Source organism: Muntiacus reevesi, chromosome 3 (assembly GCF_963930625.1).
Source record: "Muntiacus reevesi chromosome 3, mMunRee1.1, whole genome shotgun sequence".
Lineage (NCBI taxonomy): Eukaryota > Metazoa > Chordata > Mammalia > Artiodactyla > Cervidae > Muntiacus > Muntiacus reevesi.
In genome coordinates this window covers 19,255,752-19,279,670 of record NC_089251.1, presented here as the reverse complement: position 1 = coordinate 19,279,670, position 23,919 = coordinate 19,255,752, and the positions used below count along the sequence as shown (strand labels likewise).

The 23,919-nt window shown below is 42.8% G+C and overlaps 1 protein-coding gene across 1 annotated transcript; it reads left to right on the top strand.

The window, feature by feature from the left end:
- The first annotated feature begins 1,104 nt into the window (after positions 1 to 1,104).
- On the top strand, positions 1,105 to 23,707 carry PDIA6 (protein disulfide isomerase family A member 6). The gene is made up of 13 exons (XM_065928592.1): positions 1,105 to 1,240; positions 6,168 to 6,309; positions 9,675 to 9,732; positions 10,180 to 10,306; positions 12,606 to 12,712; positions 14,865 to 14,995; positions 15,401 to 15,515; positions 16,357 to 16,497; positions 17,229 to 17,313; positions 17,438 to 17,510; positions 21,609 to 21,767; positions 22,507 to 22,603; positions 23,233 to 23,707. The coding sequence occupies exons 1-13, from the start codon at positions 1,222 to 1,224 to the stop codon at positions 23,299 to 23,301; spliced, it is 1,323 nt and encodes a 440-aa protein (XP_065784664.1). The 5' UTR covers positions 1,105 to 1,221; the 3' UTR covers positions 23,302 to 23,707.
- Positions 23,708 to 23,919: the final 212 nt, after the last annotated feature.

The window sequence follows — 23,919 nt, the reverse complement described above, 5'->3', positions numbered from 1 at the left end:
CCTTCATCTGGCTTTTGCTGCCAGCTTCCTCTTCATGGCGTCTGTTCACCACTCTGTGTCCTCATCACTCCTTTTGCTCTCTGTGCCTTGATAGACTTTTCTCCTTCCAGACTCAGCTACAGTGCCACTTCCTCCAGGAGGCCCTACCAGCCTCCACTACTCCCAGATCCCATAAATGCTTTGGTCAAAATCAGAGCCGTTTCATGCACTAAGCACTACAGAGAAATAAACCATGGTGATAATACATTAGTAATACAAAACCAAAATGCTTGAGTGTGCGCTAAACCTAAGAGAGGAAATCAGAGTGGAAAGATGCAGAGATCTTAACCTGTAAGGCTTAAAATATTTCACTTTTGCAAATTTTACAAAACACATGACCATGTAAACTCATTGCTAGCGTCCCTCCCAGGAGGAGGAAGTAAACCCTGCAAATGAGGAGTCGTGGGGCTTCACCCCCACAGGGTTTCCACAGAGAACTGATGGCAAGTCTGTGAAAAACAGCAGTCTTGTGCCCTGGTCGTGGGAACTGTTAAAGTAATTCAACAAAATGAATACTTGTTGAATTATGTTCTAGACAGTGTGTGCTTAGCAAGTGTTTTCTTTATAACTGAAAACTTGTTCAGGCACAACGAGTGAAAAAAATTAATATGTCGTTTTTAATAAGCTCCTAGATGCGTTGAGGGCCCAAAGAAACTTTTCCTCCCTGGGGACAAAGAGGGTGACGGGTGGAGGATTAGGGGGGTGGAGGGAAGCAATGGATGAAGGAAGGAAAGGGACTGGGTAGAAGCGAGTGGGAAAAAGAACCGTAAGGAGCCGAGAGAGAGAGACAACACTAAGTACTTTACTCCCAGACAAGTACGGAAAAGCAGGGCTGTGGGTACGTGAGGGACAAGGGTGGGGGGCGGGGCGGACAGGCTGGTCTGCCCCGCCCCCCAGCTAGTCCCTCCTTCCGCCCGTCGCCCCGCCCCCGCAAAAAACCCAAACCGGTAACCTCTACCCGGCCGCCTCTCATTGGCTATGCAAATAAGCGAAGTCGGCCGGGACCAATAAGCCGCGGCCACGGCTTGGCGAGCGTCTTCCGGCCCACCCCTGCCGCCCCGCCCCTGTCGCCCCGCCCCGCGCTTACCTCGCTAGCCGAGGGCGGTACGAGGGGCGGTGGGGGTGCGGCGCGGTGCGGCGGTGAGGCGGCGGCTACAGTGTGTGGCGGCGCGGGCGCTCAGCATGGCTCGCTTGGTGCTAGGTAGGCTTGGGCCTCCTCGTCCGGGAGGCCGGGGGATGAGGTGAGGGGAACAGCTTGAAAGGCCCGCGACCCGGGGAGCAAGCGGGCGCCTGGCCTTGCCCAGGCCCCACGCTGGCTACGAGGGTCCCGGGCCGGGTCCTCGCGGAGGATGCCGCAGAGGCAGCCCCGGGGGCGGTGGGGGAGCTCCGCGAGCTGAGACTGTCCTTAACCGGAGCTTCCCCCCTCCCCCCGCGCTGGCTCTCCAGCAGACGTGTGGGGCGCGCGGGAAAGTGAGGGAGCCCTTGGCCGGGGGCGACCGCATCCCTCCTGGGCGGAGGTGGGAAGTGGAGAGTGTGCGCGAGGGAGCCCCGAGGCTGGGCTCGAACCCGGGGCTCTGAGGACAGCCCCGAGCCGGGGGCCGAGTGCCGGACGCCGGGCTCTTGTGAAGGGGCGGGCGGGTGTGAGCGAAGGCCGGGAGCTGCGATCGAGCTCCCTGAGACCGACTATGGCTCGTCCCTGACCGTGGCTGGATATTGGGATTGCAGGGAGGGGGCACCTGGAAGGGAGACCTTGTTCTGGGCCTCGAGTGTTCGGGGAAAGTCACGGGCTCCTCATACTGCAGCTTGCCCTCACCGCCTGCCTTATGGAATTCCCACTTGTGAAAAACCTGAAATATCAAAACCCAGTCCTGAAATCGATCAGAAGTTTCCTTCAAAGGCAGCAGTACCTTCTTAAAGCGGGTTTCACGATGCAAGAGCGCTTTAGATGTGATTGAACTTTTCAAAACTAAATCGAACCCAGATTTAAATGTCTTAGCGACTTCAGTAGTGAGATGGAGGATCCCCTTCCTTCCCTTGGCCCTCTTGGTCCCAGTCAAGGCGCTGTAACAGTGGGTACCTGAGCACGCTGGTCCAGAGAGCAAGGTTTGGGTCCCAGCCTCAGTTCCCCGAATCTACTAGCTGGGTGACTGGGAGCTAGTTACTTAACCACTCTGGGCTTATACTCCCTAGCATTGTTCTCGGGATTAAGGAGTTTGTGTATATATATACACCTAAAGAGAGAAAGCAAGATAGAAATATTTGCCCTATTACTGTAGAGAGAATAGATGAGGAGTGAAAAACTTAGTCTCTGTTTAGTTGCCTGCAAGTGAATTCAGGCAGGGCTCTGAAAGGGTCTATTTTAAGGTAGTCAGCCTTTTGGGGCGCCCTGTCGGTTTCTAGATGACTTTTTTGGGACCATGTACTCTTGCTAGCAGGTGAGGTACAGAGAGGTTACTGATGTAGATTTATAGCATCCTTAACTATTGTTGAAGAGTAATGGGAGGCCACAGATGGCAAAACCATCTGCTCACAAAGCTTCTAGACACTTGGATGTTCCAGTTTCCCATTGGTGCTGGTTATCAGTGAGTGGAATGACCATGTGGATATTAGAAACAGATCATTATGGATCAACATTGACCTACTCTTATCATTTTAAGTGGGCTGAGGGTTTTTGTAGGGGCTAGTTACTGATTGCTGTTATTACTGTTGGATTTTGTGCACCTTTTAATGCTTTTGGAGTAGCATGTTTGATTTCCTTCTGACCCTACTAGGTCTTACTGCCTCTTAAAGAATTTAGTTCTTGAACCTTTATCAAGACATTTCCATTGATAGCCATTATATTGGTGGGGGAGGGGGTGCTTTTGTGAGATCCAGGCCACTTTATAGAAAGTTAGAAATGTCCAGCAGCATTACTAGAGGGAAAATAGCTGAAGTTTATGTTGTACTGAGTGTCATTAGGCATGCCCATCTTCATACCACATTCCTGAGATGAACAGTTGAACAAAAATTACTGTTTAATGAGTGAAATAGTCATTAAAGCATCCTGTAAAGACTCCAACCTGCTTGGAACAGCATGAAGAGGAGAGTGCCTTGCTCTTCCCGATTGACAGAAGAGAAAGAACCTGATTCCCCTGCACAGTCTGTAGAACACCCCTTCTGGGGTTTACTCCTGCAGGGTTCAGTCCTTTGGTTAAAATTTGGGGATGGGTACCTAGTTACTCTTTAGTTATGTGGCCTTAAGCAAGTTACCTTTTCTGTGTTTCCATTTCCTGGGCTGAAAATGGGCATGATGATACATACCATGTAGAGTAAATGAGTTAACGGTTCGTAATGTCTTTTAAGTGTTATTCTTAGTTGAGATGTCAATTTTTGGAGGCTAGTTGAACAGGTACATATATAAAAATGGTAGCCATACCCCATCCCCCTTGTAAGATTTTTTTCTTAAGGAAATAATCAAATTTATTTGAGACTAAATAGAATTTTTAGCATTGGCCTCTTAATAGAAAACAAAAAATATGGACACCATCAAATTATGTCAGTAGTGGATTAGGAACATGATACAGCCATTAAAAATGGTTACATGGGGGCTATTTATGTAGAAAATGTCACTTATTTCGAGTGAAAAAAGTTACAAAAGGGAATGTATAATAAGAGGATATTTATATAAAATTTTAAACCTCTGTATGGTGTAGAAAGATGTCAGTTACAATATCTACCAAAATGTTAATAATTCATTCTAGCAGGACTGTTGATAGTTTTTTTTTTTTTTCTTATTTTTGAAAATTTTGCAAGGAGCTCAATGTATTGAATAAATAACAATTCATACAGATTTTTTTCTTTAAAGAAGATAAATATATTTTAAAAATCCATAGAAGATTTTCCAAGACCAGTTTTATTCTCAAGCTTACTGACAATTAGGATGGTCTCTACTTAGGTTCTTGATTTACTTGCTTTAGTGAATGTGTCCAACTCTAATCTTTTCTGCAGCAAAGATTATGAAGCAGCACCACCCAATAGAAATACAATGCTTAATTTATGTGGTAACTTAAAATTTTCTGGTAGCCACATTTAAAAGACAAAAAGAAGTAGGTGAGGTTAATTTTAATATATATTTATTTATCCAGTATATCTAAATTATCTCAAGAGGAAATCAGTATCAAAAGTACTAATGAGATAATTTGCTCTTTTCCTCTATCAAGTCTTTGCAATTCAGTATGCTTTTTACACCTCCAGCACGCCTCCCTTTGGGGAGCCCCGTGTGGCTAGTGGCTGCTGTGTTGGCCTGCATTTATAAAGGGAGCTTCTCTTTGGTTGGCTTCACCTCCGTCCACACTCACGGTTCCCCACCTCTTGAAATGGAAGAGGAGTTCATCCTGTGGCAAGATACCCCTCTCTCTGACTCTGGGTTTACTCCCCTCCTTGTAATTCAGGCATTTTGTTCCATTATTCCCTGTAGTAGCCTCTGCTGCTCCACATATTTCTTCCCTTCATGCCAAAATTACTCCCATTCTTGAAACCTTCCTTGTATCCCACATTGACTTAGTGTCTCCTCCTCTTTATAAGAAACCTGTTTAAAGAGATACTGTATTATTTTCACCAGCTTGTTCCCTCCTGCTGTTTCCACCCTTGTGCAGCCTGACTGCTGCTTACTTTCACTTCTCTACCACGACCGCCAAGGGCCCTGGGGACCTCTCTGTCAATATATATCCAGTAGGCAGTTTTCAGTCTTGGCTACTTGACCTCCTGGTAGCCTTTGTTACTGTAGTTCATTTCATCTTGCCCTCGGTTTATGTGAAACCACTCTCCTGATAATTCTCCTTCCCCTCTTCACATTGCAGCCAGAAGACTCTATAGAAAGCAAATCTGATCATACCTATTGCATGATAACCTTTAGTGGCATCACATCACTGTTAGTAGAGTTCACAGTGAAGTTCCTACCGTGTGGTAGAGTTCACGGTGAAGTTCTTACCATGCTAGTCATATATGTAATTCAGATGCAGTGTTCTCAAAACAGTGTAATTGTTACTCATTCCCATGGCGTACTGAACCTTTTTTATCTTGAGTACTGAAAAGACAACATGGTTTAATTGATAGAGCTTGAAAATAGGAGTCAGATATGCTCCACCAGTTTTAGGTGTGACTGTAGATGGGCCATTTGATCCCTATCTGCCCTTGTTTCCAAAATTAGGATGATTCCCACGTTCTAGTTAGTAGTGCTGTGAAAAATCAAGTGGATCCAATGTATTTGAAAGTGATCTGAAAGTTCAGAATGCCTTAGTAGGTGTAAGGTGGAGGATTGAGCAATAGAACAATTGACATCAGTATACACTCCTCAAAGAAGTTTACCATTGGGTTATTTTAAAAGCTCCACATGAAATCTAAATCCTGTCTACAAAGTAAGCATATGAAATTGTGACCTAGGTGGCATATGAGTAGCCAGAGAAAGAAATTTGGTCCGCAAGGTGGCTAAACTGTTAATAATGCAGTAGACTCTCTGCCCTCCCTTTGTCAGTTGTTCACGTGAACATTCAGAGCTCACCCAGCAGCGCTTTGAGTGCCTGGTGATGTGCCATGGATAATGTTAGTAGCACGAAAGATACTTAAAAAATCATTGTCCTTAAGGGAGTCACAGTCTAGTCAAAGAGTCAAATAATTCTTTTTCCCATCAAAAAGCTTTAATAAAGATAGCATGCTAATAATGCATCTGAATAATGCAAGAAATAGTGGGTGGATTATCCAGGGTTTCAGAGTTGAGTGGAACGTCCCAGTTTTTCAGCACCCTTGCCCAGAAGATGGCAGTAATAGTCCTGCCTCATAGAGTGTGGTTGTACAGAATGAAGGTGTTAGCATAGCGAAAGCACTAAGAATAGTATTTAAATCTGTTCCCAACACAGCTCAAGAGATGAGGGTGTGGGCCGTCTGCTCCCTTCTTGTTCAGCACTGTCCCAGAGAGAGTAAAATCCCAGGGGCTCCAACAGTAGCCAGGCTGAAAGTGGGGGAGTGGAGGGAGGGGGTTAGGAGAGAGCTGACCCAGGCTGTCCTCTATGAACTGCCTTGGTTAGTTGAAAAGGACTTTTCCAGTCAGAGCATGAACCCTGCTGTTGATGGTATCTTTCTTGTCATTCCAGGTCTGATGAGCTGTACCCTCTTTATAACAGTTAATGGTCTGTATTCGTCTAGTGATGATGTAATTGAATTAACCCCCTCAAACTTCAACCGAGAAGTTATTCAGAGTGACAGTTTGTGGCTTGTAGAATTCTATGCTCCATGGTAAGTAATTATAAAATAGTTGTCGGTTATTTATGGTACTTTATAAAATTAGGAAAAATACTATACTATGTATAATAAAAATGTGATTTTATTTAGCCATCTTGTTTACCTAATTTACTGATTGTTTAAAAGAGGTAGAGGACACATCCAGGTAATAATGAAAAGAAATCTCATAATGGTAAAAAGTAACAGACATAAGAGGGAAAGGGTTGACTGACTATTAAAGAGTGCAGAGTTTGAGTCAGTTACGAAAAAAATGCTGGAAGTAGCTAATAGTTGCAAGAAAGAAGGAATTTTAGGAAGACACACTTCCAGGGGAAAAAAGAAACCTTCTGCAGTGAAGATGTAGTTCCCTTTGAAATGAACAGTGCACGGTTTCATCCAGTTGACCCTTGAGCAGCACAGGTTCCAACTGCGCAAGTCAGTTAAATGTGGGCTTTTTTTCCCCCAGCAAATTTGTACTCCATTGTTACACAGTTCACTGTGGTTGAGTCTGTGGATACAAGGGCTGACTATAAAGTTATATGTGGATTTTTGACTGCAGCGAGTGGGTCAGCAGCATCTGTAACTCTCATTATTCAAGGGTCATCTACACAATCAAAATACACAGTATTGCATTGATCGTTTATATTGTTAAAATACTTAATGAAAACAAAACCAAAGCCCCAACAAATAGACATGTAGAAACAGATCAATGCAGTTGATGCAGAATAGGCGTGAGACTGTCACTGCTACAAACTGCAGGTGACAAGTGTCTGAGAGGAGATGGAGCACCACCAGCAGTATCTGCAGGTGAGCTGTGTGCTGACTTGAGGTCCAGAGTGGTCCTCTGAGAGTCAGGGCGGGTAGTGAGTGGAACTCTTAACAGATTGTCCTTGAGCAGGCACTTTTTAGGGAATGCCTGATGAAAGGTTTTCCTTTATTGCCTTTCAGTGTTTTCTTTGGAAAAAGAAAACAGTTTTAGAAACGGAGTACCAGTTCAGTGTAGCAAATCATGGTAAAGTCCTTTACTTTAAAAGTTTGTTACCACATTATGAAAATTCTGTTCATCTTAATGCCTTTTTTAAAATTCCTTTTGTTTTTTCTTTGTTATCCAAATAAGAATTCTTTATAAGTTCGTTCATTCATTTTAATAAAGGTACAAATGGCAGTTGTACAGGCTTAATATTGTTGAATGCCTTTGTATGCAGCTTTTACAAGTTTGATGTTTTTTGTCCTTTATGGCATTAGTAATTTACCTTGTTTTGGGGGAGCTGCAGTATATGAAAATATACTTCATTTCAAACCAAAACCAGTCAGCATGCTTGAGAAGATTCTGGATCAAGTAGTTAATTATTATTGTTAACTGGCAAAATTGTGCTTCATAGTGTCCTGGATGAGAGAATGTCTCATTAGAGAGTGTGCTTTTAACCTCTCAGTGTGTTTGAACTTTGGCAGCTTGGCGAAGACTATGAGTTCCTCCTTAGAATAAAGGTTTTACATGCATAGAATAAAAGCTATGGGATCACAAAGGAAACCTGAAATAATGGAAAAACATTAAATCTTGATATGGTTTTGTAGTCCTCATTTACAGGGACTATAAATACCAAGGTCCAGCAGCAGATTTTAACAGCTAGCTATCATAATTCTGAAATAGTGATGAACGTAAATGATGTTGAAAGATACTTGCACCAACTATAGTGGTGGTGAGAAAATAGCTGTGATTTTTATTTTTGACAGAGTCACAAGTACTAACCCACTATGATATGTTTTTACTGTTTGTAATTGAAAGAAATCCTAAATTTTAATTATAGGTTAATGAAAATAGAGGATTCCACCCCCCCCCCCCCCCCATCAAAGCTTACAGAGCCCTTAAGTTTTGTCCACTAGCCCTCTGGGGATCCGTGGACCCCAGTGAAAAACCCCTGAGTTATAGGTGTGCTGCTATATTTGTGGCATTTTGATCTGTCTTTACATTGTTTAACATTGAAATTACAGGATGTATGTACTCTAACAATCTCTGATTTAAGTTCTTCCTTCATTAGAATAAATTGAAATTAAAGAGGCACAAAGTCCTATAAAATTTTGACTCCTAGATTTCAAAGTAACTTACCTGAATAGCAAAATATACTGTGTCGGTAGTGGGTAGAATCAGCATTTCAGGGCACTTTGCTGAAAGATCTTGACTTCTAAACGATTGGATTATGCTTAGGCCCCCATGGAAGGTGATGTTACATACTGACTAAGAGCGTGGGATCTGCAGTCAGGAAGACCTGTCGGGCAGCTCCGTCACTGGGTGACCCTGGAAGGGTTTCTTAGCTTCTCGGGCTCTGTTTCATCACCTGTAGAATGAAGATGACCACAAGGCCTGCCTGCAGGGTGGCTGTGCTGGTGAGATGGAATCCTGTGTGAAGAAGGTGCTTCATGCTGCTGGCACGTGCCATTGGCTCATTAGGTGCTCAGAGACCTGAGTAGAAGAAAACTGACTTCCTTTAAAAAAGGAAAAAGTCACCTGTAGTTAAACTACCTATGCTGTCTTCATACATGGGTATTATTATACAGTGATGAAAATAATATAGCTGCCTATAACCTGGATGATGATAAACACATAATAGGTTTCTGAATATATAATTTTTTAAAGCACTTGTCTGTGTGCTACATGTCACAGTAATTTTTTTCCAAGTACTAGTACCTAAAAGATGAAGAATAGTTTTCCTTGTATTGTGTGTCTCTGTCTCACTCCCCTAGTTCTTTTATCACCACCTTGGGGTGTCAGAGCTTTTCACTCCTTAGCCTTACTTGAGATTCCATGTGCATTTTAACTCCACAAGCTGCCGTGGGAGCTACAGAACATTAAGACGCAGGCCTCACAGATCCAGGCTCTAAAACAGTCATCTCATCTATGAAAGGAAAGTTCTGGACTATATCGGGGCTATCAAACCTTAACAGATTGAAGAATCACTAGTGGGACTTATTAAAGACAGGTTCCTGAACCCATTCTCTGGGAACTCTGATTCCTTGGGGGCCTCAGAATCTGCATTTTGCTTGGCATAGAACTCAGACCACACTTGAGGCACACTCAGCAAGGTAAACACTGATGTTCCCCCTCAGGGATGGAGTTACAAATGATAATATTTGTTTAAACTGTTTAAATACAATTTAACTCAGCAGTAATTTGGAAGGTTTTTATTATGATTTTAAAAAAAAAGGATCGTAGTGAAATCACAACAGTGAGCTCCTTCTGGTCGCCGATCATGTCTTTTTTTAGTGCTGTTCTCCCTGCAAGCCCCTACCCCCAGTCCATGGCACTCAGGAGACCTCTGGGGAGTGTTCCTCGAAGTGGAATCAAAGACTGACTGTTTCCTTGTGTTTTCATCCCCTGCAAGGTGTGGCCACTGCCAGAGGTTAACACCAGAATGGAAGAAAGCAGCAACTGCCTTGAAAGTGAGTTTCTGGGATGTTCATGTTCATGTTCACCTGTGTATGTTGAAATAAGTTTAAACAAATGGGCTTAATGTATAATAGGCGGTCAGTTTGCATGTTGAAGCCCAGTACTCTTGTTCTGCTTCCAAGATTATGTAGGGAACAAGGGGATACTGTACATTCTAATTTTTCTCTTGTCTATTTTCGTTAATTCTATTTCCCAGTGAAGTGGCATAATTGTGCTTAGTCGGGCTATTTCTGGGAGCTGCTGAGTTTTCTCACAGGCTGACTTCCCCCAGCCCTCCATTTAGGATTGATTTCCCAGGCTACAGCTGTCATCAATTCTGTTGGCAAATGGAACCCTGCCCTTTATTATCTTGTCTCTGAGTTTGCATCATCAGATGATGGGTTCTTGTGGAGTCTGTTCTGGTTGAAAGAAATACAGGTATTCCCTCTTTGTTTCCACAGGATGTTGTCAAAGTTGGTGCAGTTGACGCGGACAAACATCAGTCCCTGGGGGGTCAGTATGGTGTTCAGGGATTTCCTACCATTAAGATTTTTGGATCCAACAAAAACAAACCAGAAGATTATCAGGGTAAGAACTTTTCCTAATTACTTCATGCCCTTGGTTGGAATTCTAATGTGAGTGGGTAGGACCAGATAGAGAACTTGGGATTCTGTAACCTGTTGGCCTTGCTGCCTGAAAGTTTCTCACCTGCCTTGTGCCTGAATTTCCTGATCTGTGATTCCTACATCTTCTGAGTTGTTCAGAGATTAAACATGTCAAACAGGTGAAAGGTTTTTTTATTATTATTGTTTATGCTAGCTTAGACCACATGGCCTTAGCAATGATAGAGTAGTGATGTTTTGTGCTTTCCTTTTTCTCATTAGCTTTTTTAAAAAAACACTAGTTATTCAATATTTTACCTGGAGAAGGAAACGACAACCCACCCCAGTATTCTTGTCTGGGGAATCCTGTGGACAGAGGAACCTCATGGACTACAGTCCACGGGGTCCCAAAGAGTAGACTACAACTTAGCAACTAAATAACAAGATACTTTTACAAGATACTTTACTCATTACTTACTCTTTAATAAGTTTCTATAATTATATAGTATTTTTAAAGATCTGCAAGTGTTTTCTTGCTCTGATTGCTCATCCCGTCACTGTTAGGAGTTCGAGCATAAGAGTGGGAAAAGAAAGTCCTGTAATTGGAAAGTCAGTTTGAACTGTTGATATTACTGTGGAGTGTTTTGCCCATGAATCTTTAAGTCTTGTAAACATATATAGTATTTGAATTATTAAAGCTATCATTTAGTCTTTTAAACTGTTAATAATGAAGAAGTCCTGCATGTTCTCCTTTTTATAGATGAGGGAGTTGTATCTGCTGTGAGTTACTGAAGCAGCTGGAGAGGACTCTGGCTCCAGACTCTCAAGACTAAATGTTACTTTAGTCAGCTGTTCTTTTATAGAGTTGCCTGTTATTTAAGATGTCACAAAATAGGTATCATATTGAAGATAGCTCTAAAGTTCCATAAAACAAAGTTTTGTTTTTCTTAGTAAACACCTGCTTTTCTGCTTTGGAATATAATTTTTTAATTTTGCTAATTTGTGAAAATTGAATGTTTAGAGCAGGGGTTAGCATTTGGTCTGCTGCTTATTTTTGTAAATAAGTTTTCAAAACACTGTCATGCTTTTTCACTGGTGTTGTCTATGGCTACTTCCACAGTAAAGACAGCAGAGTCAAGTGGTTACTACAAGCAGTGTGGCCTGCAAAGCCAAAAATAATGACTGTTGGATATTCTGCAGGAAGAATTTGCTCGCCTTTGGTCTAGAATGAGAAAACCCTCTCTTGTTCCCTAGTGTGTTTCTTGATTTGGTGTACTTCCAGGTAGAGATTGTTGGGAGGGGCACCGACTCAGAAAGCGGGGTGTCTGCAGTAGATAAGGAGCAGAAGGCTGTTTTTGTGTTGAGGTCTGCCTGCCTGCCTATCTTAGGAAGTGACATGCTTGGTCACTACACCTCAGCCAGGATGTAGTAGACGATGATCTGAGCACACTCTGAGTACTGCTGTGCTGTCTTTTCTTTCTAATGTCAGGTCTGAAGTGTTCTCAGAAGGTTTTATCTCTTCCTGGGCAGTTTGATTAGAAAACTCTAATAAAGAAGAAAGAAAAAACTTTCTGAAAAGATTTTGTTAGTTTTGCCTTTGAACTCTGATAATCTCAAGGCATATATTGTACATTTTCTTCTGAGTAAATCAGGAGTCTCCTGACTTGTTCTTGAGCACATAGCTTTTGGTAAACTCCCCAAGGCTTTTGTCACTGTTTTAAATACAGGGCTTGAAATTAAGAGCAAGTTCAGCTACAGAACCTCAAGCCCAGAATAACTGTGTTTTAAACAAGGTAGAAGGAAGTGGGTTGCTTTCCAGTTTCTTAGCTTCAGATGCCTCATATCCTCCTTTGTCCAGTCTTTTCTGTCCATTAATCTCATTTAAATAGTTTTTTCCATTCCCCTCATTTGGTACTTTGTGTTTAGAAATTTATCCTACTCTGTTAACTAGATAACCTTTTTCATCTGTGTACATGTTACACATTCAGTAGACATTTCGGTGAACTGTTCTCAATAGTAGATGGTATTTATGGGTGAACAGAATGTCCTTGTTAACACTAATAACCTAAAACTGAAGAAGAGGAATTAGTTTTCCCAGTGTAAAGTTTAAGCAGGAAATACATCCTAGAAGAAACTGGTCCTGTCTTAAAGACACTCGAGTTGTTAGGTCTGTTTGAACACCGGATGAAGCTGACAGACATATCTGTTCCAGTCTTTAGCTCTCATCAGATGTAGACACCCAGGCCGCCCACTGCTCTTCACCTGTTGGCTCTGTCTCCCTGCAGGTGGCAGAACTGGCGAGGCCATCGTGGACGCTGCCCTCAGTGCTCTGCGCCAGCTTGTGAAAGACCGCCTTGGCGGCCGGGGCAGTGGCTACAGTTCTGGAAAACAAGTAAGGTTCTGTATAATGTCAGTTTTTAACGTCTGTCATGATTTTGAAGCCTGATTGTAAACTCGGCATGAAAGTGAAAGTCGCTCAGTCGTGTCAGCTCTTTGTGAGCCCATGCACTATTCCGTGGAATTCTCCAGGCCAGAGTACTGGAGTGGGTAGCTGGTCCGTTCTCCAGGGGATCTTCCCAACCCAAGGATCGAACCCAGGTCTCCCGCATTGCAGGCTGATTCTTTACCAGCTGAGCCACCAGGGAAACTGTAAAGAAGATAAGTATTTTTAAAAGTGTTTTAAATTGGTAGAGTTTAAAAAAATAATAATAATAATAAGAGGAGGTTGAGTCAAGCGACTACAGAGGGAGTCAGAGCTGCTCGTGCGGCCCCCTGAGGTCTCTGCTCCTAGCCAGTCAGTCCTGGGGCGTCCGCCACAGCTGAGCTGCAGGCCGAGAACCAGGCCCCGAAGTGGCTTCCTTGGCCCCGGGCCTAAGTAAAAGAGTTTGGGAGACAGCGAGAGAGAAAGAGCTAAAGCTGAACTCTGGCCTCCATGATGTTTGTAGTTCCAAAGTAGTGAGAGGGAGATATACTCTTGTCCAGGTCAACTTAGGGCAAACACGGATGAAATTTGGATGGCCTCTTGGCCTGTGTCTGTGGCAGTCAGGCTGAAATCCCTGGACATTTTTATTCATACGTAATTGGATAGAGAGCCCAGGTGGTGCTCGTGGTAAAGAATGCCTGCCAGTGCAGGAGCCACGAGAGATGTTGGTTCAGTCCCTAAGTCAGGAAGATATCCTGGAGTGGGAAATGGCAACCCACTCCACTCCAGTATTCTTGCCTGGAAAATCCCGTGGACAGAGAATCGAGCCTGCTGGGCTACAGTCCATGGGGCCAGAAAGAGTCAGACACAACTGAGCATGCGTGCACACACACAGTTGGATAGGGAAGAAGATTCCTGTTCTATAGATGGATATATTAGATCTCCTTGTATGAAATGTGAATTTTAACCGTGATGTACTTAGGTTTTTGTGAAAAGGCATTGAATTCCTGATATATGCAGGCTCACCTCATTGTATTGCACTTCTCAAATCTTTGTATTTTTTACAAAGTGAAGATTTGTGGCGACCCTGCATCAAGCAAGTCTGTTGGTGCCATTTTTTCAATAGTGTTTGCTCACCCTTTCACATTTTGGTAATTCTGGCAGTATTTCAAAAAGTTTTTTATTTTAATTATGGTGATCTATGATCTGTGATCTTTGATACTGCTATTACAAAGAAATTATGACTCACTAGAGACCCAAATGAGGGTTAGCATTTTTTAGCACTAACATTTTTGAATTGAGTTATTTATTGTCTTTTAGACATAGTGCTATTGCACACTGAATAGACTACAGTACAAAAATTATAGGCTACAATATAGTGTAAACATAACTTTTATGTGCACCAGGAAACCCAAGAAATTCATGAGTTGCTTTATTGCGATGCTTGCTTTACCGCAGTTTGGAACCAAACCAACAGTATCTCCAAGGTCTGCCTGCACACATAATAAAACGGCCCTTCACTCCTAGACCAGTAAGAGTAGCTTCTTTATGCAGACTTCGCTTACCAGAGATTTCGTGCCTTTTATCTCACACTTAAGACGTTTAATGAGCACAGCTTGCCTTTCCAACACTGATGGCTTTTGGCCCAGGCAACAGAAAGCATTATGTCAATTCTGACTGCTTTGCAGGTTTAGTATTAAAATGCTTTGAAAAGATGAAAGGGTTAACTGTTGTTTTTAGTTTTCTCAAGTAGTAGGGACTTTATCTGAACTATAGGTATCTAGAATGAACCAGCATGGTTCTGAATGAGAAGTGTTAGTAAGGTGGTTCTGTGAGCCACACTGGAGTTTCTCTTAATGAAGGTAGCAAAAGTAGAGTTCAGATTTATGTTACATGTGATATTGACTGTACTGGTAATTCTTTGAAAGTAAATACTGTTTGCCAAGTAAAAAGAATAATAATACTAAGGAATGTTCCCTATCTGAGTAAAATAGTTTTCACCTGAAAGAATTCAAAACTTTGTTAAGATGTAGAATTGATTATTGCTATATGTATATTTAGAATGGTGATAGTGTTCTTTTTGGCCAAGTTGTAACCTATGGTTTAATGTCACAAATGACAGGGCAGAGGTGACAGTTCAAGTAAGAAGGACGTGATTGAGCTGACGGACGACAGCTTTGACAAGAATGTCCTTGACAGTGAAGATGTTTGGATGGTTGAGTTTTATGCTCCCTGGTGTGGACACTGCAAAAAGTAAGTGCTTTGTACCAGGTACTTTTTAAAGTCACAGTGCGTTTAGTCTGTTCACCTGGCTCACTTCTGAAGAGCTGAATCAGGTCATAGGTGATCCCCAATATGTTCTCCCCCAAAGTTCTGGCTCTAAGTGAATGTGAAACCTCAGCCATTTGTGCGGAATGTTTCTTCTGTCATGTTTTCAGAGATGAGCAGGGAGCTGGCATCCAGCTTTGGGAGGGGCATGATGGATGAAGGATGGGGGAGTGAATGTGGGAGGATGGGGCGTCATAGTTTTCATAAAGCTGCACACGGAGTGTTTCCCAAGTGTGATTTTACTGGACTGGATGGAAATGTGCGCAGCAGTTAAAAGTATGTGTGCCTAGAGTTGGCATACCCTTTTAAAGTGCAGGGTGTTTTCTGTAGCCTAGAGCCAGAATGGGCCGCGGCCGCTACAGAGGTAAAAGAGCAAACGAAAGGCAAAGTGAAACTCGCAGCTGTGGATGCCACCGTAAACCAGGTTCTCGCCAGCCGATACGGGGTGAGTGTGCTTGGGAGACTGCTTTCAACTGTCACTCCATCGCGTACTCCTGGCCTCCCTAGGAGGTGGGAGGGGAGTTAAGCCGTTTTGTAATGGAGAAATGAACTCATTCACTATCTTAACTAGTAAATCTGGGACTTAAGATTGTTGAGGTTTCTTGGTTTTGCTTTCAGCATTGCACTGCCTGTGGGCTTATTGTGAGCCCAGTCTTTCGCAGGTTACTCAGTACTTTTGTCCTTTCAGATGGGGAAAACTTGTCTTATAAATTCCAGCTTTTCATAACTTTCAGTACAAAAAAAGTAATTGCACTATAAGCAAAAGGTACCTTAGCTTCATTAAAATTGAATACAGCTTTTGAAGTTGGTCCCTTTGTTCTCGAGCACATATATTACTGTATTGATGTATATCCAGCGTTTGAATAAGATTTGACTAAGCCTGGCAGTGAGACTGTTAATATCCCCTGACTGACAGACCTCTGCATGCTGCCCCTTAGACACTAATGCAGGCTAAGGAGTGTTTTTGTTACGTTAAATTACCTATAAAGTAGTTTTAGCCATAAAGATCATCTTATTTATTATTAAATATTAATTTGATTTCTACTCTGATATTTTATTTTGAGGGCTTCCCTGGTAGCTCAGTGGTAAAGAATTCACCTGCCAATGCAGGAGATGTGGGTTTGATCCCTGGGTTGGGAAGATCTCCTGGAGGAGGAAGTGACAATCTACTCTAGTTTTGCCTGGGAAATACCACAGAGGAGCCCAGTAGGCTACAGTCCATGGGGGTTGCAAAGAATCAGACATGACTTAGCAACAAACAACAACAAAATTTTAATTTTTAATAGATTAGGGGATTCCCTACAATCAAGATATTTCAGAAAGGCGAGTCTCCTGTGGATTACGATGGGGGACGCACGAGATCCGACATTGTTTCCCGGGCCCTCGATCTGTTTTCTGATAACGCCCCACCTCCTGAGCTGCTTGAGGTAAACCTCTTCATCACCTGTAGTAAGGACAGCTTTTCCAGTCTGATGAAAGACAACATTGAAGCAATAAAGACATTTTCTGTCTTTGCCAGTTAGCTCTTTCTCTTTTTTAAATTGTTCTCTTTAGAATGTTTTTGTACTTTCAGATGGGGAAAATTTGCCTTATAAATTGCAGCCTTTCATAACTTTCAGTACGAAAGTAATTGCACTGCAAGCAAAAGGTACCTTAGAATTCTCAAAATAATAGCTAGCATTTATTGAGCATCTGGCCATGTGATGAGCACTGTTCCTTTATGTAGATTTTTCTCATTTAATTCTCATATGAACACTTGGAGGTGGATACCGTTTTTATCTCCATTTTACATATGGGAAGAGGCAAAGAAAGCCTCAAATCCATGAGAATATATAATACATGTTAATGTCTTTCTTACCTGTCTAAACAACTAAATGTCAGAGCAAGGCTGTGCCCAGGCATCCTGATTTCAGAGACCATGTTTGCATACAAATGGCTCACCCCCACTGCAGATAGATGGCTAAGAGATAAAAACGGAATGCTCGTTCATGTTTCTATAGTGCATACAGGAAGTATTATTTGGGAAGAACCTTATCTAGCTCTTGAATTACTTTGCTCTTCTAAAATAAGCATGACGAAACCCAGTCTCTGTTCAAGCGGACCTATGGGTTCTGTGTCACATGGCCTTCCAACACCCCTTGTGTTCTGGGCCCCGCAGATTATCAACGAGGACATTGCCAAGAAGACGTGTGAGGAGCATCAGCTCTGTGTCGTGGCCGTGCTGCCCCACATTCTTGACACGGGTATGGCAATGGGGGCTTGTTCTCCATTAGTTCTGTGCTGCCTGCTCTGAGAACACTTAATAGATGGAATTACTTTACCAACTCCTTTCTTTTTACCTGTGAAATCTTTGTCTGTTTAAATCAGGAGCTGCAGGCAGAAATTCTTACTTGGAAGTTCTTCTGAAGTTGGCGGACAAATACAAGAAGAAAATGTGGGGGTGAGTTAAGGAACTGTCTCAGGGTCGTTTGGGAAGGAGACTAGTGCTGCTTGAAAGTGTCTCCCTCAGTGTTTCCTATAGTCTGTGTTCCTCTGCTCACTTTGGTGTGTTTTTTGTTGTTATTGTTGTCAGTTGCTAAGTCGCATCCAACTCTGATCCCATGGACTGCAGTACGCCAGTCTTCCCTGTCCTTCTGCCATCTCCCAGAGTTTGCTCAAACTCATGGCCATCGAGTCAGTGATGCCATCCAACCATCTCATCCTCTGTCATCCCCTTCTCCCCCTGCTTTCAGTCTTTCCCACCATCAGGTTCTTTTCAGTGAGTCAGCTCTTCACATTAGGTGGCCAGGGTATTGGAGCTTCAGCTTCAGCATCAGTCCTTCCAATGAGTATTCAGGGTTGATTTCCTCTAGGATTGGCTGGTTTGATCTCCTTGCTGTCCAAGCACCACAGTTTGAAAGTATCAGTTCTTTGGCACTCGGCCTTCTTTTAGTCCAGCTCTCACATCTGCATGACTATTGGGAAAAAACATAGCTTTGATAATATGGACCTTTGTCAGTGAAGTGGTATCTCTTTTTTTTTTTAATACGTTGTCTAAGTTTGTCATAGTTTTCCTTCCAAAGAGCAAGCGTCCTTTAATTTCATGGCTGAAGTCACATTTCACACTGATTTTGGAGCCCAAGAAGATAAAATCTGTCACTGTTTCCACTTTGAAGTGATGGGACCAGATGCCATGATCTTGGTTTTTTGAATATTGAGTTTCAAGGTAGCATTTTCCCTCTTCTCTTTTACCCTCATCAAGAGGCTCTTTGGTTCCTCTTCACTTTCTGCCATTAAGAGTGGTATCTTAGATATCTGCTTGTCTAATGTTGATACTTCTCCTTGCAATCTTGAGTCCATCTTGGGATTCATCTAGCCAGCATTTCACATGATATACTCTGTATTTAAGTTAAAGAAGCAGGATGACAATATATAGCCTTGATGTACTCCTTTCCTAATTTTGAACCAGTCCTTTGTTCCATGTCTTGTCCTCACTGTTGCTTCTTACCTGCATACAAGTTTCTCAGGAGGCAGGTAAGGTAATCTGGTATTCCCATCTCTTTAAGAATTTTCCACAGTTTGTTGTGATCCACACAAAGGCTTTATTTAGCATAGTCAATGAAGCAGAAGTAGATTTTTTTCCAGAAGTCCCTTGCTTTTTCTATGATCCAGCAGGTGTTGGCAATTTGATCTCTGATTCTTCTGCCTTTTCTAAATCCAGCTTGTACATCTGGAAGTTCTCGGTTTATGTACTGCCGAAGTCTGCCTTTGAAGGATTTTGAACATGATGTTGCTGGCATGTGAAACGAGCACAGTTGTATGATGATTTGAACATTGTCATTGCCTTTTTTGGGGTTTGGAATGAAAACTGACCTTTTCCAGTCCTGTGGCCACTGCTGAGTTTTCCAAATTTGCTGGCATATTAAGTGCATCACTTTCACAGCATCATCTTTTAGGATTTGCAATAGCTTAGCTGGAATTCCATCTTCTCCACTAGCTTTGTTCATAGTGATGCTTCCTAAGGCCCACTTGACTTCAGGATGTCTGGCTCTAGATGAGTGACCAAACCCTTGTGGTTATCCAGGTCATTAAAGTTTTGTATAGTTCTTCTGTGTACTCTTGCCACATTGTCTTCATTCTGTTAGGTCCTTGCTGTTTCTGTCCTTTATTGAGCCCATCCTTGTATGAAATGTTCCCTTGGTATCTTCAGTTTTCTTCAAGAGATCTCTAGTCTTTCCCATTCTATTGTTTTCCTGTATTTCTTTGCAGTGTTCACTTATCTCCCCCTTGCTAGTCTCTGGAACTCTGTATTCAGTTGGGTTGTCTTTCCCTTTCTTCCTTGTCTTTCGCTTTGCTTCTTTTCTCAGCTATTTGTAAAGTCTCCTGAGACAATCTCTTAGCCTTCTTGCATTTCTTTTTCTTAGGGATGGTCTTGGTCATTGCCTTCTGTACAGTATTATACAGTACCTCCATCCATAATTCTTCAGGCACTCTGTCTACCACATCTAATCTCTTGAATCTCTTCTTCATCTCCACTGTATAATCATAAGTGATTTGATTTAGATCATAGCCGAATGGCCTGGTGGTTTTCCCTACTTCAATTTAAGTCTGAATTTTGTAATAAGGAGCTCATAATCTGAGCCAGTCCCCTCCGGTCTTGTTTTTGCTGACTATGTAGAGCTTCTCCATCTTTGGCTGCAAAGAAGATGATCAGTCTGATTTCGATATTGACTATCTGGTGATGTCCATGTGTAGAGTTGTCTCTTGTGTTGTTGGAATGGGGTGTTTGCCATGACCAGTGTGTTCTCCTGACAAAACTGTTAGCCTTTGCCCTGCTTCAGTTTGTACTTCAAGGCCAGACTTGCCTGTTACTCCAGATATCTCTTGACTTCCTACTTTTGCATTCCAATCCCCTGTGATGAAAAGGACATCTTTTTTGGGTGTTAGTTCTAGAAGGTTTTGTAGGTCTTTGTAGAACTGGTCCACTTCAGCTTCTTTGGCATTAGTGGTTAGGGCATAGTTTTAGATTACTGTGATGTTGAATGATTTGCCTTGGAAATGAACCGACATCATTCTGTTCTGTTTGAGATTACATCCAAGTACTGCATTTTGAACTCTCTTGTTGACTATGAGGGCTACTCCATTTCTTCTAAGGGATCCTTGCCTATAATAGTAGATATAATGGTTATCTGAATTAAATTCACCCATTCCAGTCCGTTTTAGTTCACTGATTCCTAAGATGTTTGATGTTCTGTCTTGCCATATCCTGCTTGACCGCATCCAGTTTACCTTGATTCATGGACCTAACACTGCAGGTGCCTATGCAGTATTGTTCTTTATAGCATCAGACTTTACTTTCACCACCAGACACATCCACAGCTGAGCATTGTTTCCACTTTGGCCCAGTCTCTTCATTCCTTCTGGAGCTATTTCTCCACTCATCCCTGGTAGCATATTGGACTCCTGCTGACCTGAGGGGCTCATCTTCCGGTGTTTTTTTAATATATAAAAATAATTACCACCTAGGAAGAAGCAAATCAATGCAAGTATCTTATTTATACCACAGTACACTTTTTCTTATAGGAATTATGTCCTAATGGTGGCTGGAGTCCTCAGCTAGTAAGCAAAAACAATTAGTAACAGAGCTGAATTCTATCACAGCCTTAAAGGCTAGATAAAGACAGAAATAGAGGCATGTTTCTTTACCCTCTTCTGAGCATGGGCTGGACATTGGCAAATGTTCAGAACAAAGCTTGTCTCTTGTTTCCACTGTTCAATCTTTCTGCTCTATGTACTCCGTCTCCGCTGTGGGTACAGGTCTCACACAGGCCTTGCACTGCCTCTGTTAGTTTAGCGTGTGCATGCAGGAGGCCGTGTGCCCAGGTTCCTTGCTCTTCATCCACGTATGAGTAGAGGGGGCTGATAGTGCGCAGCCTTCTCATTGCAGTGACTTTCTTGTTGGGGAGCCTGAGCCCTAGGGACGTGGGCTTCAGTGGGTGCAGCCTGGAGACTCAGTAGTTGTGACAACGGGCTTAGTTGCTCCACGGCATGTGGTGTCTTCCCGTACCAGGATTGAATCTGTGTCCCCTGTGTTGTCAGGCAGATTCTTATCTACTGTGCTACCCAGGAAGTCTGGTTGAGCATTTTTTACATGTGTGAATTATGACATAGCCTTAACTTTTTAAAAAAAAAATGTTTTTACATGCCCGAAGAACATTAATAACCCCAAATGATACTGATAGGATTTCAGATAACAGAGAAAATTCATCAGGTTTATTGAACAGTATTTTGGGGACTGGGAGGAGAAACAGTCCTGTAGGTAGACCAGTTCATTTAGGGCTAGGGTGTAGGAAACAGGAGAGGAACCGAGGTTACTTAGAAGCACATCTGGAACATGTTATTTAAAAAATTCATCTTTAGTTTTTTATTTTTTTCTATACCCATCTCATTCCGTAAATGATTTGATGTGTAATCTTTTGTTCTTTAATTAATGTCTACTAATCGGGTTCTAATTAATTCAAAAGGGATCTTTACCCTAAAAATCAATTTGCTTTTCTAGGTGGCTGTGGACAGAAGCTGGAGCCCAGTCTGAGCTAGAGAATGCGCTGGGGATCGGCGGGTTTGGATACCCTGCTATGGCAGCTATTAACGCACGCAAGATGAAATTTGCTCTCCTAAAGGGATCGTTCAGTGAGCAAGGCATTAATGAGTTTCTCAGGTAACTTCTTCCTTCTTTGAGTTATTTTTGTTTTGTCAAAATGTTTACTTGGTTCTTTTGTGGTAGTGGTTCCAAACTAGATTATTCTAGAGTATGCAATAAGTTGAGTAATTTTCTATTTCACATTTCGGAGAATAAATATTCATAATTTAGAGCTTTGGAGTCATCTTCCTGTGCAATGGAAGTGTTTTACTTAGCAAGTGATCCTACCACTTTTCTCCTCTCGGGCCCCTCTGCCATCCTGTGCACTTGGCATTGAGCCATCCTGGGGTAGCAGCCTGCGTGCGTCTGGTACACGCAGGGTCTGCCTGCCTGTGCGGAAACCCTCTGTTCTGCCCACACAGCAGTTCAGGGAAGGCGGGAAAGGGACTCCCTGGCCCAGAACTTGGAGAGTGGCTGCACTGAGAAACCTTCTTGGGCTCTAAAGCTAGTGTGGAATTTTGTTAATCAAGTATTATTGTTGGTCTAGCCTATGTTCTAGATCTACTTTGATCATTTTTTACTTACTTAACTTGTTTTTTGGCAAGATATGTTTGCGCTGTTTTTCAAATTACTGGTAGTAACTGGCTTTATCTGCTGCCAAAACCTTCCTCAGGAATTCCATTCTTTTGTTACACAGTGACCTTGTTGTCCCTGATGGAAAAGATAGTTCGTGAAGTACTTCTCAGGAGCAAAGAGTTGTTTCTTCACTGGCGCCAACCGTCCGTTGTTAACACACATCTTCTCATCTTCCCCTCAGGGAGCTGTCTTTTGGGCGTGGATCTACGGCCCCTGTAGGCGGTGGGGCTTTCCCTGCCATCAGCACCAGGGAGCCTTGGGATGGCAAGGACGGCGAGGTGAGTCCTGAGGGCAACTGAACCATGAGCAGGACCCCGGGCTTCAGTCCTGTCTCTGACGTTCCCGACCCATCTTCGCTGCTTGTGACCCAAGACCTCTCCCTTAGACCTGAACCTTGATGTGAGCCTAGCCCTGAAGTGTCAGTTTCTCGGGCCTGTAGGCCCTTCATCCCATCCTCCCTGCCATCAGGTGCAGCACTGGATGTTCGTGAGCAAGGCAGCCAGAGAAATTCACTGAGGTTGCTTTCCTCCTAGCCCTCAAGTGAACATTTAACCTGGAATTCAGTAACTTTGAGAGAAGTGCAAAATTCAGGCTTTGAAATTAAATATATTCCAGTACATTTCTGCCCATCCTCCTCAAAGGACAGGTTGAATCGCTGTTAGTTTTTGCTCTGTATTGATAGGCAGGGTTAAAAGCAGGAGCTGGGGGAGCAGAAGCTGTTGTGCTCAGAGCACCGCTAGAAGTGTACTGCTCTGTGAAGTGAGACCTCAGACTTCAGGGACCCTGTGGTTCTGCATAGACCCTGCGGGGCCTGACCGTGTGAAGTGAGACATCAGACTTCAGGGTTGCCCTGCCTATGGCTCTGTGTAGACCCTGCAGGGCCTGACTGTGGTTTTCTGTCCCACAGCTTCCCGTGGAAGACGACATTGACCTGAGTGACGTGGAGCTGGATGACCTGGAGAAGGATGAGTTGTGAGAGGCTCCGCAAAGACTTCAGCTTTCTTTTCTTGGGAGCAGATTTTCCTGCAGTGAAGGAACATCCTTTCCAGTCTGAGGAACCTACCAGTGGCCTTTTTAACCAAGAAGTAACCCTTGACTGGTCATTTGAAAACACTGCAACAGTGAACTTTTGCGTCTCAAGAAAACAATGAAAAATTCTATGAATTGTCGTAGCCAGTGAAATGAGTTGTATCCTGTCAAGTAATATTTTGAAGAAAACTGATGGGCTGTTGAAGCATTTTCCCCTCCCTCTGACTTGCTGCTTGGATGTTCTTGGAGGCTGTTTCTTACATACAAGTTTTTTAATGTGATCCTTTTCATTTGAATATTAATAGCTTTTTTCCATTAAAGAATAAAACAATATTTTGGACAATGCCAATAAATGTATGAAATCAGTGTCCACATGGTAAATTCAGAGTGCGGTATTCAGCCCGTACATTAATATTGTGAAGGGACGACCTTGACCTTTGTCCTCCCTGTAACCTGTGGCTCATGTGACACCGTCTGGATGCCTACTGTCACACAGGTCTTACCTGTGACCCACAAGGCCGGGGTCCAGTTGTAAATGTGAAAGGTAAAGCGAGTTTATATAGAA

Bases quoted from the DNA above. Each gene is read 5' to 3' on its own strand.
- PDIA6 (XM_065928592.1), top strand. The intron at 10,307-12,605 runs GTAAGAACTTTT...GTCTCCCTGCAG, and splicing joins CAAACCAGAAGATTATCAGG to GTGGCAGAACTGGCGAGGCC. The intron at 14,996-15,400 runs GTAAGTGCTTTG...TGTTTTCTGTAG, and splicing joins TGGTGTGGACACTGCAAAAA to CCTAGAGCCAGAATGGGCCG.